This window comes from Galleria mellonella, unplaced genomic scaffold, assembly GCF_026898425.1.
Source record: "Galleria mellonella isolate WM207_F2 unplaced genomic scaffold, CSIRO_AGI_GalMel_v1 utg57, whole genome shotgun sequence".
Taxonomy (NCBI): Eukaryota; Metazoa; Arthropoda; class Insecta; order Lepidoptera; family Pyralidae; genus Galleria; species Galleria mellonella.
In genome coordinates, this window is record NW_026442119.1 from 11265435 (window position 1) to 11282649 (window position 17215).

General features: G+C 33.8%; 1 protein-coding gene across 2 annotated transcripts in view; it reads left to right on the plus strand.

Annotated features, from left to right (window-relative positions):
- The window catches only part of LOC113509835 (mucin-5AC), a 65919-nt gene extending 48707 nt beyond the window's left edge, over positions 1-17212 (plus strand). The window contains exons 2-5 of one of the 2 annotated variants that reach the window (XM_052899346.1): positions 11865-11969; positions 12502-12695; positions 14310-15925; positions 16010-17212. In XM_052899346.1, the coding sequence (XP_052755306.1) occupies positions 11896-11969; positions 12502-12695; positions 14310-15925; positions 16010-16840 (2715 nt within the window). In that variant the 5' untranslated portion in view covers positions 11865-11895 and the 3' untranslated portion in view covers positions 16841-17212. Of the gene's footprint in view, positions 1-11864; positions 11970-12501; positions 15926-16009 lie in introns of both variants that reach the window. The other variant, XM_031910804.2, reaches the window with a different exon arrangement.
- The last annotated feature ends 3 nt before the right edge of the window (positions 17213-17215 follow it).

Here is a 17215-nt window from a genome sequence, read left to right on the forward strand (position 1 = left end):
TTCTCGTATTGGTAATGAACGGTTTCTGGCGGAGAATAAAATTTACTAGTTCTTCTCCATGACTTTGTACTTATGACAGGGTTATATCTATTGACTGGGCTAAAGGGTCCTTTCCCTTACCATATTTTTAACCAATTTAAAATTAGTTAAAAATATTTCTTAGTGTTTACCAACATTTATATAAAGAAGTTCTCTGCAAAATATTATGCTTGTAAACTCTTGTGAGTCCAAGCTATGTGCATGTTGTAATTTAGTTTATATTACTTTTTTATTATCGTCATTATCATTATATCTCGTCCATTGAACTTTTATTATATAGGTAGGAATAAGATAAATTTTGAATGAATTTTCAAGCTATGGTGTATTATTTGTATTTTATAAGGCGCAGTAACAGTTTTTATGAAATCGAAGTTTTAGTTGATATTTAAAAAGAAATTTTTATTTTTTCATATTAAATATATCACGTGACCGCATTGTTTTTTTTGAAAAGATTAAAACTTATTTTGAAACGTAGATTATGCTTCTTACAGAATATTTCAGTTATAATGATGGGACCATACCATATTTATGCTTATATACGTGCCGATGTTAATGGTATACAGTGACGGGGGCTAGTGGGAAATGAAACGATGATGATAAAGTTAGGTCAAATAAAGTTAGGTCAATAAAGGTTGTTGGTCCTTAGTAGCAAATTCAGTAGGAATTAATCACGATAGTTTTCTGGGGCGACTGCAGTGAGGACGATCTGTTGGGTTAATTTGTTAGCGATGGAGATTAGTGACTCCATTATTTACAATCTATTTCACCAGATTAATGCACGTATTATGAACAACTCGGTTTAAATGTCTATTGATTTTGAAATAGAAAATATATTACGCCATCTGATAATTTGCACTAGGCCTTAGAGAGATATATATATTTATAGAGACAGCCGATCTTTCTCACGCCTAATACATAATCAGGTAATCATTGTGCAGTAGCATGCTACAAAGCTATTATCGTAGTCCATAGTCGTACCACAGTGTAAGAACTAATGTACTAACTCGTATAGTAACTAGGGTCGGATATAGATTAGATGAAATGAATTTTTTAGACTGCGTATATTCTATGATAATTTATAGAATACAACGTTGATGCAGTCTTATTAATTTACGAGTACATTGAACTAGCTGACCTGGCTAATAATGTTTTGTCCATTACCGCCATCTATCGTCTCTGTTCTTATACATATTCATAAAATTTCATTACAATTTTTTTATTTCTGTTTTAACTATTCACTGCAGGACACAGGTCCTTAAAGGTTTTACCAGTAGTTTGACATGCTTGGCAGGCGGGTTGGTAACCGCAGTCAGAATTTGGTAATGTTTCAATAGGGATGCTGCTGCTCATTCTTCAACCATTAAGTTCCCTTAGTTACCTCTTACGACACCCACGAAGGGCTGCCCCATTTTAAGTCAGGACTACATGACAAGAAAGAATATACATTATACTATTCTATCATAATCGTATTATTTTTTTACAACAATGGCGTCTAATGTTGCAAACACGCTCGTTCTATGTGCGTGTCTATTGTGTAGAGGTACAGATATCATTGTTAGCATTGCTATAGATCGAATTTCTATTTTGATATCTAGTATTGCAATTTGCCTTTTATACTTTGTAAATCATGTAGAGATATGATGCAATGTATTTAATTGCTCTTCTTTTTTTAGCACAGTATGAGATATTGAACGGCACGATAATTAATAGTAGTTATTTCCTATGGCTTTACCCTCATGAATCTTTACTAATATGTATTAGAAATTTTAATGTAAGTTATTTGTTTGTTATCTTTTAGCCCTTTAACGGTTTAATCAATTGCTATGAAATTAAGTCGAAAAATGCCATTGGCTACCTCAAGGATTATAGTATTAAACATATATTGTTTTTATTTAAAATTAAAATTTTGGAATTAATTCGGCGATTAAGGTTATTTCCATTTATTTTTTTATTTCACGCAACTTTAAGTTATTTTTTTTGTTAGTACGGAAACTTAAAAACTACGTTAGTATTTAGTAACTAATAATGATCAAGTCCTCTAAGCAAGTTTTATTTACAAACATGTTTTGGATACTGTTGTTTTAATGTGTAACAAAAATATTACATTTATATTAGACAATTATAAGCAATGTTTAGGAAAGCGTAAATGATAGCCAAGTTTATTATCTTCAGCGTAAAGTTACTAATAAAGTTAGTTAAACTTTTGTTACAGATAAAATGTTGTTACTTACATTTCCAAGAGAATTTTCTTATGTCAAGTTACATAATTACTTAAATATACAATTAATTGAATGAATTCAATTGTATATTTGTCTTATATGACCAACACAGTAGCAGACACTGTGTGGTTGCAAAAGTAATTAACAAAATTGGTTTTAAATTTATGACGAATAGAAAATCTACTTCTTTTAAAAGTTTTAATGATTATTCGACGGGAAGGGTTCACATGGGTGTTGTTTGTAAATTAGTTTCAGCAAGATTGAAACAGGTTTTCCAAACCAAATCGTAAAATGTCGATATTTCGGCATATACAGATAAAAATAATTTTATTGTTATACTCGTACCTAGCAAAATATTATGTGATATGTTGTAATGCAATTTATTATATTTCCATTACATATTATTGGGTATGAAATGAGTAAATCACCACGTAGATTGTGAATTATGCGTCGAGTATTGCGAATGGAAAATATTAGTTGTTATTTATAGATAGATAGATACTCTTTATTGTTTCCTCCAAAAGATTACAATAGTAAACTTATTATAAATATAAATAATTACAAGAAATAATCACAATGAGAAAACAAAAGGCGACCTTATCGCTAAAAGCGATTATTTATTTATTTATATTATAATGCAATTAGGCTTTTGGTGATGTTTTAAGAGGGGGCACTGCTGTCCATTCCTCGACCAATAAGTTCCTTTAGTTATCACTTGCGATACCCACACGAAAGAAAGAGTTGGCTTATTCTATGCCTGGACCACACGCTATTCTACAATATGTATGTTAAATTAGATTAAGATACAAATTTCATTCTGTCTGTTCAAATAGATATTTGTTTAACCGCATATTATCTACAATTTCATTTCAAAATATTGTAAAATTAGTTACATCTGAAAAATGGCATATTAAAATAATAGTGATATTATCTCGTTATCTAATTACAGTCTGACAACATCATACGAGGCTCTCTTGAGAGGTGACAAAACATACCGAGGGACGTATTACGTATTCGTAGGAGAGCATGAATGCGATCTTCCTTTCCTCGCTATATTATCCATACACTTGCGTATGTATCTTGCTGCCGCACGTTCCGTGGACTCATTAGGTAATGCCCTATACGAAGTTGACGAGCTATATGCTAATACGTAGAGCGATGTAGGTAGAATTAAAAATCTCCTTCTTATCGAAGTCAGTTTAAAATATTAATACATAACTTTCATGGATCGAACCGTTGGAAAATTGGAATATGTAAATAGTTAAATACCTAGACGTTGTTAATAATATAACTGAAACAGGTAGTTACAATATTAAACGGAGAATTTGCAGGGTTTTGCATATTTTAGAGCTCAAGATATCCGTTCTAATTAGTCTGGCAGGTAGTTCATGCAAATTGTAAAGGATGTGTACAGAAGTTGTAGCTGTCTGTATCCATTCGGGTCTTCATTACAGCTGGAGATTTTCTGACCATTGATATATATTTAAATGTCATAACTCCATGTACTTTGCGAGTCAACATTGGTTTCAAAATAGACTCAAATGATTTAATTACAGCCAAACGTCATATGGAACGTACATTTGAACATAAGTAACGTACATTTGATATTTTTATGTAAAACAAAATGGCAAACAAGCGGATGGTCCAGCTAATGAGAAGTGGTAACCATCGCCGATAGACATGAACAGTACCATATCTATAACAGAATATTGTTTCACCCATAATATCCCCATACATTGCCGATCTTGAGGGCTAAGGTGGCATGCCTCTGTACCCTGTAAATTCACTGTCATATCCTTCAAACTCTTTAATACCCTTCAAACAAAAAGAAACTGTATAAAGCCCAAGTGAGGCCACACATGGAATACTGTTCTCACCTGTGGGCAGGAGCGCCACAGTACCAACTCCTTCCGTTAGACCGCATTCAAAGTCGGGCAGCTCGAATTGTTGACGATCGGCGTCTTACTGTCCGGCTCGACCCACTGAAACTGCGTAGAGATGTTGCATCTTTGTGCATCTTCTACCGAATTTATCATGGGGAGTGCTCTGAAGAATCGTTCGGATTGATACCTGCTGCAGATTTTCACCATCGTACAACCCGCCATAAACTAAAATTTCACCCCAACCATTTGGACGAGTGGCGGTCCTCCACCGTGCGTTTTTCAAGGCATTTTCTCCCACGCACAACCACTCTTTGGAATCAACTTCTAGCACCAGTATTTCCGAACCGATACGACAACATAATCTTCAAGAAAAGAGCATATTCCTTTTTAAAAGGCCAACAGCGCACCTGCAATGCCGTAGGTGTTGTGGGTGACCATGGGCGGCGGTAGTCACTTACCATCAGGTGAGCCGCATGCTCGTTTGCCCCCTGTGTTGTAAAAAAAAAAGCCATTTAAATTTGCTTCATGGTTGAAACACGAATGGGACAGAACTAATGACTTTTGTACAGTCTCCCTCTGGTAGTCATCATAGTTGATATTACAGAATATACTGTGATGCACATGATATCTTTTATGTGTTACTATATTCAATATGATTTCGATTGGATCCTATTGCAATTCCGACATAACTCAGCTCTTGATTGAATTTATTTATAGTGGTGCTTTTTAGTCTAGATTATGCATCTTTTTTATATTAATGGTAGACACATACTATTGGCAAATGATCTCAAATTAATGAGAGAAGCGTTATGACCTAGTTCACTGTTACATCACTCGTGTCAATGTCACTCGGTAACGAACGTTCGCATGTAACTGTCTCAGAATCCATCTAACGGGTTGCACGATAATTGTCTGCGGTCTCGATTGTTGGTGGCGCTTTTTAATCTTGGTCATGCATCTTGGTTTTTTTTTTTATATCAATGACAGACACAGTATTGCTTAATGATCTTAAATTAATTAAAGAAACATTTGACACTTAGATTAAATACGAGTATACCCTCCTGCTAAAATGTCAATATCCCCCAACATTAGGTTTATAATTTGATGTCATCAAATCTGGGACCCTCTGTAGTGCGACGGTGGGCGCATTCCTTTGCGTAAATGAGGTCTTCTGCTCAATTCCCGGTTGAGCCAATTTAGGAAATGAACTTTTCTAAATTGACTCGGGTCTAGGTGTTCTAAGTTGTGCTGTGTTGTTTGTTGCCTAGTTTCTTACAACACTGGGTACCCTAACTAGAGGATTAGGTGATTGTATCATTTATTGTTATTATTACTATAAATCAGCTTTGGTTTAGGCACTAGTATTCTCTAGTGGAATGGAACCAAAACATGGTTCTACACGGTTGCCCGTATGCAAAACTTTAATTTACTCAGCCAGCTATGGAGAGGACTATGCTCGGAGTTTCTTTGCGTGACAGAATCTGTAATGAGAATATCCGCAAAAGAACCAAAATCACTGACATAGTCCGAAGGATAAGCAAGCTGAAGTGACAATGGGCTAATCACATAGCTCGAAGAACCGACAATCGATGGGGAAGAAAAGTTCTTGAGTGATGACGCCGTATGGGCAAACGCAGTGTAGGAGGACCCCTCACTAGATGGAGCGACGATCTCAAATGCGTCGCAGGGAGTCAGTAGATGCAAGTGACTCGGGATCGTTCCGTAATAGAATCCCTAATGAGGATATCTGCAGAAGAACTAAAGTGGCCAACATAGTCCGAAGGATTAGCAAGTTGAAGTGGTAATAGGCTGGTCATATAGCTCGTAAAACTGACAACTGATGGGAAAGAAAGGTAAGAACTTTTCTTTCTCATTGGTTGTCGTTTTTCCCATATGGACAAATGCAGTGCAGCATAACCCACCTACTAGATGGAGTGACAACCTCAAATGCATTGTAAGGAGTTAGTAAATGCAGATGACTCAGGATCATTACTTTAGCAGACTATGGGGGAGGCCTATGTTCAGCAGTGGAACATAACGGCTGAGATGATGATGACTCAATAGTAGGACCCCAAAAGCTTAAAACCTTTCGCACCGTAGGATTTGTGGGCCATCACCTGTTCTACTAATTCACTGTTACATCACATGTATCAGTGTTACCCAGTAACACTGAACGTTTGCATGTAACCAACATGTAACTGTCTCAGAGCCAAAATAACGGGTTGCATGATTGTCGGCTGTCATCCGAGCGTGGTATTATGGGCTATACAAGTGTCAAGTTTGTTTGTTTTTAATCAACATGCAATCATGGTAATGATAGATGCATTTACTGTTAGTCTTCGTTGCAATTGTTTTATTGTTTGGGAATGATATTATGTTAATGTATATGACAGTGAAATTATACAGTACGATGTAAAGCCATTGTTCCCGGAATGAAATTGAATATGTCTAGTCTTAAAAAAGTGAGTACATATGTTATAGGGTACTGTACGTATACAGATATATACTCCATAAGTGTTATTCTTATATGTATATATCTCAAATTTTCTTTTATTTATATTTAAAATATAATTTTAAAGTTTATTAGATATAAAAACGTGTTTTTATAACTTAAAATATATATAAAAAACTCTCTGTATGAAAGTATATTATAAAATAAATGAAAATAAACGATGGATTTGAAATTTGTATTAATAATTGTTAATTAATTAAATCTATATTTTTTATGCAGACATGTTATTATTGAAATATAAATATAATAATTTTAAAATGAATCGAAATAAGCATTCTCGTATAACGTACTACAAGTGTTTGTAACAAACCTACTCGTACATGATAAAAATTTATTTTGATTTGAATTGACTGATAACGCATGGGTATCATAGGTTATTCTATTTAGTTTATGGTACTTACAGACATATATATTTGTACCTATAGACAACTTTTATTACTTTTCAATAGGTGATCTGTAAGCTTGTAATTCCAGTTGTATAAAAAAATCTACCTTCGTAATTTTGTAGAGCTTATTTGTATTCAGCATGGCAAGGAGAGACGAAACCTGTTTCTGATTTCCAAACTAATTAGGTTTATTTAATGGTGTTTACTAACACTGGAAAGTTAGACACAAACTTATATTGATACACAAAGTTTTGGTCTCAGTCAGAATCGAACTCACAACTGTTAAGTAAATGTCGTTAAAATTATTTAGTGATTTATAGTTAGTTTTAGTTTATTTATTTAAATTAGTTTATTTCTATATATATATATATATATATATATATATTTTATTTCCACTATTACTCCTATTATTATAGGTGTTAACACAGTACAATAGTGTAACTGTATAAACAATTTGAACTTATCTAGAAACTACAATTTAACTAGCTTTTACTGGCTACTTTAATTTTGAACTGCTAAAGATAGGCCTCCCCCATAGACTGCCATAAGAAATGGTCCTGAGCCACCTGCATCCACTGACTACATGCAATGCATTTAAGATCGTCACTCCATCTAGTGAGGGGTCATCCTATACTAATTTAATTTACTCGTTCCTAAAGACAACTGTTTTTGTAAATTCATTTAGAGAAAATGAAAGTAGATCGATTTGCTTTGCTACTTATAATAGTTAAGAGTACGTAGAGCTCTTCTTTTGTTGATTGCTGAGTAAGTTGCTTAATTGGATACAATGTCGGATTTATCCCGAAATTTGAAATTATTTTTCTTCAAAATTATGCGTTTTAGTTTACTTTTTCCAAGCACTATGATCTTATACTGTCAAACAAAACACCGCTATGTAGATGAGAAGGAGACGGGAAGGTTTATTCCAAGCAGGGGATGGTAACAGGCTGAAATTATGACGATGATGACCCAAACTGACAACGAAGAGTTACCACGCCGTGCGGTCAGCGGCTGCGGTAATGCCGGCGCCACACATGTCTTTCCGGGACACATTATACAACTTAATATATTAATTAATTTATATACATAAATTAGATTGCATAAATTTAGTTAAAAAATTATTAATATTTATTTTATTTTGACATACATATTAACCTATTATTTCACATTAAATTTGCATTTCTATTTTCAATCTCGAGTTGACTATGGGCTATGGGCGTAGACTTGTTGTAGTTGGCTAAAGTCAATAGCAAGATATCTAATGTAAGTACATGTTTTGAGCACACTTAAGTAAACATCTTAAGAATGATGTTTAACACAAAGAATTGCGCCTCAATTTTGAGCACGGTATGCCTATTTAAGACGCTATTATGTCGTATATTATAAACATATGAGTATTTTTTTTATACCGCTGAGGTGGCAAACAAGCATACGGCTCACCTGATAGTAAGCAGTTACCGTAGCCTATGAACGCCTGCAATGTCAGAGGTATTACGCGCGCGTTGCCGACCCTGAAGAAACCTTATTAACCCCCTTTTGAAGAACTCCATGCTGTAGTCTCTTGGGAAGACCTTGAAAAAAAGGCTTGGGAAAGCATTTCTGAAACCACGTTGTACGCCATTTAGGCTGTAGGGTATGAGGGTGAACTCCCTGTCAATGGCGAACTGTACGATGATAAAAAGTGGCCGTAGGCATCATATTGAATAATTCGTCTGAGCACAATCCATTGTAAAACCGGTAGAACACGCAGAGTGAGGCAAAATCTCTCCTAAGTCTTCCAATACAGAATATTCAAAGGAAGATAGAATATATGATGTTGGATACATAAAGGGGAAAATGAAAAGCTATATTTCAGTAAGTATTAGTTACAAAATAAACAGTTTACGTTTAGTACTATTTTGGAACTTTATTTTTATCATCACCGTCATCATCATCATCATCATCATCATATCAGCCGTTAAATGTTCACTGTTGAATAGGCCTTCCCTATAAGAGGGGTTTAGCCAGTAGATGTCACGTTTTGTTTAGTTGTAGTTAGGTATTGGTGATGTTTTAAAATGCTTCCCATCGCTTGACCATTAAATTCTCTTATGGTAGTTGCCTCTTACGACACTCACGAAAAAGGAAGGGGTGCGTCATTCTATGTCGAAACCACACGGCAATTTTAATTTAGATTAATTCTATTTCAGTTTTATGTAATTCAATTATAGGTTTAACTGTTTAGTTTTTTGCTGTTAAAGTTAATTAAAAATAGCTTTTATTCTTATAACTATGACACCATCATACATACATATATTACAAAAGCAATTTTCTTGCAGACAGGTAAAAAGTATCTTATTATTCATTCGCAAAACATTCCATTTATTACTTTTAAAATGTCACATCGTATTGAAAAAATTCGGTACATCGCACCGTAATTTGCCGGCACTTTTTACATGTCCACTTGATAAATGGTGGTGTGGCCGTAATGTGATGTTCGCGCAATTAATCCGCATTATAAACGCATTATTTATAGCCTTACATAACTCATATATCACCTGTAGAGTTGAGTGACCTGCATAAATAGCCGACTGACTAGATATCAGGTGTCCCACATATTTTGTCCGCAAACAACTTGTCAAAACACAACGGAACCGAACACTTCTCTACGCGAGGTCAAAGAAATGTTTCACATGTACGCGAAACGTGTAATTTCTTAATGGTGTATTATACATCAACCCATCCGTAATATTGTATCTAACAGGGCGGAGAATGTACAAGGCGATATATGTGAAACAAAAAGAATCAGTGAGTCGATAGACAACTAGAAGTTCTTGTTTCTGCGACAAAGACCGCAGTCCTACTTGTTGGACTGGTTTGTTTTACTTTACAGTTTTTTTTTATATGAATGAAGATAATTAGTACTTTGTTTGCATTCTTTGGATATTTAAAGGCATATTATGTTAATGACATTTAGATTTTTTCTATGAATAATAATAGAATTTGGACATCAGTGAGGGATAACAGATGAAGAAGAAGCGGGACAGTTGGCCTATCGTGACGAATTCATTAAAATTTACCACGATTTCATTAAAATTTCACGATTTACCAGGGGGACCGCGTGGAGGTCGACCTGTTAGGGTATATTTTTTTTTAATGGATGATAATAGAATGGTAACCCCATCCGCGCTATCGGTATACACCGGCGGGGCACCAGTAAAGGATGATAGGTAAGGATGAAGTAGGTCAGTTAGCCCATCGTGACGAATTCCACAAGAATTGTTCCCGATGGTTTCCAGGGGCAACCACGTGGAGGTCGACCTAATAAGGCATATTGCTAGCAATGGGGCTGTCAAACTCCAATGCTAACAATCCCTTTCCCCCCTGTTAGGGTATATTGATAGTAATGGGTCTGTTCGATCTTATTACTAAGAATCCATTTCTCCCCTTATATTTAGATTACACAAATTTTATTGGGGTTAACCTTTCGGTTAGATATATGTATACAATATGCTCCGGCTCATTGGTATAATCATATTGTGATTATAAATACAATTAAAATATTTATTTTCTTTTATTAAATCATTAAAACACTGTTAATACTAAACAATAAGATTTGCGCGTTAATTTGAATAGGTAAATATTTTATTTATAATAGAATAACTAAACTTAAAAATGATACGATCCGCATAATTATTATCATTAAGAATTATCATTAACGTTAAATATATTCGAGTCTGATTCAAGGTTGCACGGCACTTGAATATGTAAATAGAGAAAAGGTGAACGTACCTACTTTTGATTCAGCGAATATGCTAATTAATGTTATGATTATTGCAGAAGTTGCGGAAACCAATTGTGTTTTTAAGTAGAATTAGTATTATTGTTTATGATGTTATGTTAAATAAACAAAACGAGTTTGGTAAAAATAACTTCTTCGTTTACAATCACACGAGTAGTATTTACTGGAAGTGAATTTACTGGGTACAGAGGAATAACACCTGAGTCCTCAGGAATGGCAACGCATGGGGGGTATCATGGGCGAAACAGTATACTCTGTTATGTACATGGTACTGCTCATGTCTATGGGCGACGGTTACCACTTTCCATCAGGTGGGCCGTCAGCTTGTTTGCGATTCTAAGTTGTATAAAAAAAAATAGTAAAATAAGTTATTATGACTTAAATGTTGAATTGATTTTAATGAAATTTCCATACAATCAATCTGAAAGAATATTCTTTCAAATAAAAAAATAATTTATTTAATTTCAAACTTTCGCATTGGTAATCATATATGTAATATTTTAAATACACTATCGGGTCCTTACGCGATGAAAAATTTTTGCAGGTAAATAGTACCTACATAGCTGCTTCTTTATTGCCGACGTTATTTTTCATCACGTTTAATCCCAACAGAGTATTTAAAAAATAACTTTTCAAATGACGGAGTTCTGTTGTAACAAATATACAAAAAATACAACCAAATTGAGAATTTTCTCTTTTCTTGATGTCGATTTACATTTAGAGTAAACTTGTGCAAAAATAGATCCATCTTAATTTTTTGACAATGAACTGATTTAAATGTGTTTAATCTCGTTCAGAAAATTACTTAGAAAAAAATAAACAATCTCCAGTTATACCACCTACTTGTATTAGGAAATGGATATACAATATATGATACTAAATGAATATCCTGCTAATTTTATTGCTCCAAATCCGAACAACAGCTAAGTAGAAAAATCATGAGTGATACAGAAGTTCACATTCGAACTATTTTGTAGTTGTTATAGTATTATTATTAGTTTAACAACCTTAAAATTTGTTTCTTTATGTTATTTTTGTATGCAGTTTCAGATTCAAGTGCTGTGCATGGACGGGCATGATGCGTGTGCCGCTGTTTCTTCTGTTTACCGCCGCCTGCACCCTTGCCACCGACTCCAATGAAGAAGAACGGTAAGTTATATGTATTAATAATTATATAATACTTCCACAAATAACGTGTGTTACAAAAAAGCAAAATGGACAAAATAAGTAACTAAAATAACATTTCTAGTAATGTATTTATTCTTATGAAAATTAAAATGAATTAAATTATTAAATATTAATTATTAATATATTAAATTATTAATAATTAATAGAAGATAAATAATAGGTTCACGAACACATTTGATTTTAAATTGAATTTATGATACGAAACTAGATGTAGATTTTCTGAAAAGTTAAAAACAGCGGTTTTATTCGTCACGAAGTTAATGTGAAACCAATACGGAAGTAAGCTCTATCAGCTACAAAAAGAATTGGTTCAGAATTGTTGATATCACGTAAAATAACAACATATTATAAGTTAAAACTGAATTATAAACTTCTTGCTATCGAAGATTTCTTAAAATGAATTTCCTGAAGTAGTTTAATCAAGAATTGATCTCAAGAACATATCGATTGAATATAATTGTAATATTAATGAAAACACATTTTTCTATTTCAGGCGATCTAAGCTGCCGTTCGTTGCAGACGCTGTAGGAAATGCTCTACCTCCACCTTCAAATGTACCAGCGACTGTTGGGAGTCCTGTAAATCTTTTGACTCCAGATCGATATGAATTCTACACTTTTGACGAATCTGGAGAACTCGTCAAGAGACTAATGACCTTAGAACAAATACAGGCTATAGTTGCTGCAGGTGAAGATGCCGATGGCTTAGTTACATTCGCTAATGACAATCAACCAACTATTGCTTTTAATTTTAGCCAACCTCCTTACACAAAAGTACACAATGTAGTCACTAACGTACAAAACGTATTAAAAGCTCAAATGGAAGCTCATAAAAACAAACCTCAAATTCAACCTACTTTGGATACACCTGATGTTTCAGATTCATGGAGTCTTATTTTGCCATCGATATTTGGTAATACTGGTAGCGTCGACATTGTTCCCGACAAAATTCAATACACAGGCACATTTACTACTCCAGAGACAGAAACTATAGAATTTACTCATGACATGGATGTAAATGAAAATTCAATAGGTAAAGAAGGTAGTAATAACTTAATAACTTCAACAGTTACAGTAGACGAAGCACCTAAAATCGTACCCGTTACTGAAAAATTATATCCAATGACTGAAGAAGAGAAAGTTGTACCAACAAAAGTCACAACTACTACTAATAAACCAATCACGACTAATAAGCCGACAACAGTAAAACCATCTACTGCGAAAAAGCCAATTACTACTAATAAACCTACTTCTACTACCAAAAAAATAGTAACATCAAGTACAACAATAACTGCCAAACCCTTTACTACTACTACTACTACAACACCTAAATCGATAATTACGACTACCACTTCTAGTAAGCCGATAATTACAACTACAATAAAATCAACAACTTCTACAGAAAAAACTAAAACAACATCAAATACGCCAAAAATTACAATTGCAAATACTGAGCCACGAATTACTAATTCAACAACTGCTAAACCACGCACAACTACAACATCCTATCAGTCAACTACGACTTCTGAGACAGTAGTAAAAATAACTCCTAAAACTACGACTGTAGAACCCATGATGCATACTCAAAAATATTCTGAGCATAATTTCAACAAAATTCAAATTCAAACAATCTCCAACAATGCTTCTGCAATAAAAAATAGTAGTATCCAAAATGAAAAAATAAGCACATTTATTCCGACTTCAACAGCTGCTTATATCATAGCCCAGACTACAGATAAGCCATTGAAAACTATGAAACCTGACGTTACATTTGCCAGTACAACTAAGAGAGCAGTTACAACACCTACTAAAATAGCAATTCCTACGACTGTAAAATCTCAAACAATGACATCAACAATCAAACCATCAACAAACAACTATATTTCTATTTCTACTACAGTGACACCAATTCAAAAAGAAAATGAGAAGATAAATACTACTACTGTAACTACTCAGTCCGTATCGCCTTCTACTACAGTGTCCTCTACAGAATTAATACATACAAACAACATGAATGATTTGAATGTCCACCAATCCGAAGCAGAAATTTCTGATAAAAATAAACCATTATTTGATGTAGCTCAAAGCATTAGTCAAATTGCATCGGATCTCGGTGGAAACTATAGACCAATTCCAACACCGAGTTATGTATTAGATACAACTAAAGTTAATGGAATCGATTTAGAAAGCAAGGAAAATTTAGGAATGGATATACCCATTGACACAAGTACTGATTCTGAAACGAAATCCCCAAACAATAACGAAAACTATATTCATAATTTTATTAAAATTTCTACTCTAGATCCTCATCATCAAAATGGCACTACAAATAAATTACCTGAAGATCATGTGTCGCAGAATATAAGTACAACTACAATAGGAACGACAGAAAAAATAGAATCAACTACAGTATTATCTGAAAGAACAACAATTGATCCAATCTTGTCAGAATCTATGGGTGATTTATTATCGCAAATAGTTAACCAAGCACCACAAACTATTTTGACTTCGGAAAAATATTCTAATGATATAAAATTAGAAATGACAGAAAGCAATTTAGAAACTACATCTAGTAATTCTGTAGACGATAAAACTACTGAAACGCCTTTTATTAATAGAGAACAAGAAATAACAACTATATCCGCGGAAGAAAGTTCTATTTTACCAAATATTAAAAATAAAATTGCAGGAGAAATAAATGAAACTATTATTGGTATTCCAACTAATGCAACCATTTCAGATAATAATGATAAACAAAAATATGTCAAAGAAAATAATAAAAATTATATTGAAATCTCAGTATCAAATAATAAAAATAATACAACATTAGAAAAAGTATCTAATATGACCAATGGAAGCATCGTGAATACAGAATCGGAGGACAAAAATATTCATAACATGAATAAAACTATTAAAAAACCTACAATTACCTTAACAGATGCTAATAAATTAGAAATTACGACGGAATTGTTAAAAACATTTCCATCTAATACAGAACAATTGTCTAAAACAGAATCAACTACGATTAAATTTAGTACATCAGCAGTAACAGAAAGTACTACAACATTTGCACAGCCTAGTAAAAATAAACTTGAATCAAATAACAACAAATTAACTAATAATTATAAAGATAAACTTCATGAAATATTGCCAAAAATAGATGAATTCAAAAAGAAAATTCAGAAAGTGAATATCGATGATAAAGAGCTGGTTGCTGAACGCAATAATTCTTGGAAGCTCATACCGACTGTCGCGCCCCCTAAATCTAATGAAATCCCTAAAGATAAGTTTAAAAATGAAGGCCATCTTACTGCAAGTGCTCATAAAGACATCGTTTTAGATTTTTCAAAAGAAAACCAAGGTCTAGAAGTTACAACAAAGGATCTAGGGGAAGATATTTCTCAATTCACAGAACTGTGTAATGAGTTAGCATTCCGATATTGGAATACAATTGTTGAAAATATCGATAAAAGAAGAAGTTTTATATTGTCACCTTATTCTATAACTTCTATGTTAGCTATGATGTTTATGGGAGCAAGAGGTGCGACGTCTGGTGAAATGAATGAAATTCTAAAATTAGATGAGATGGTAACATTTAATCCACATTTTACTTTAAAGAATATTTCCGATTCTATAGAAACTTCACCTGAAGCTGGTGTTATAGTATCTGCATTTGTAAGGGAACTTTATAGTGATAGAAACAAAGGAAAAATTTTGACATTTTACAAAGAAAGAGCACAACACTTTTACAATGGTCATGTCGAAGAGATAAACTTTAAATTAATTGGTGATATTATAAGAAGAAGAACTAATTTGCTAGTTAAAAGATACACATGGGGAAAAATTCCTGAGTATATGAAATCTAACTCTATTCATATGCAACCGCCTTTAGCAGCATTTTCTGCCAATATTTTCCAGGTAAAATTTTGTTCGTTATTTTTACTTTATTCTCAAATTTTAAAAACAATTAATAATATAACTTTCTTATTACCTTCATTTCAGACGGATTGTTCGGGATCATCAGTCGAGGGAAGAGATGGTGAAATGTATTTTGTAGTATCACCCAATGTGCGACAAAGACGACTAGTACCTGTACCAGCAGTTGTTTATAAAAAGGGTTTTCTAGCCGGATACGATCCAGTACTAGATGCTACAGCTGCTGCTTTAGGAAACACTAATTCTGTCGTTAGTACATTATTTGTAATGCCAGGGCAACAAGGGAACGTAGTACATTCAGAAGATTTGGAGGGTCTGGAGCAGCGTTTACTCGATGCCAACCCATCAACACCAGCTTGGAATCGTTTATTGCGTACTTTGCTTCCACGAATTGGTCTAGAACTTCAAATTCCAAGATTTTCCCATAAGTCTATCTTCAATGTTTCATCAACATTGCGAAAAATGGGATTAAAAGATTTGTTTGATTCAGAACATGCAGACTTAGGCGGTTTGAATGGGCCGTCAAAAGATCTTTATTTATCTGATATGATCCAAACTACTACATTTGTTACCTGCGGAGAAGGTATTGTAGGCGATCAACATCATATGGAAGAGTATCCTGAAACATTAGGAGTAGTAGCAAGACATCGAACATCTAGATGGACAAATGACTGGGATGAGCCAAGGGATTATCAAAGAGCTTTCCATGACCCGCATGATGTTGGTGAGGCCATGCATTTACCATTACATCTCCGCCCGCGTCAGGCGCGTCTTCCCGCAAGAGACGCTCAGCCAGCTCGATTAAAATTCGACAGGCCTTTCCTTTACTTTGTAAGACATAATCCTTCAGGTATGATATTATATGTTGGTAGATACAACCCACGGCTTCTACCATGAAGACGCTAGAAAAAGACTGTTAGTTTAGTAGTGTAATTAAATAATTCCTGCAAGGAAAGTGATAAGGGAATATACTGGCGCGTGTGATATATATATATACATATATGAAGATGTTAATTGACGAGCATTTACGTGACAGTATTACTTTTAAGTGTATCGGTACAGTTGGACAGGTGTTAGCTGTATGGTACTTTTATCCGTATCCTAATTCATATCAAACTACGAGTATGTGTACAAAAGGGCGGTAATAATGATTTTTATCATTAAATGATTTTAGTATAATAGAAGGCAAATAGGTGCCTAGTGTGTTCGAACATGTCATCTCGTTATCATTAATTTCTACTTAGAATAAATTCGATGTTTCGTGTAAGTAAT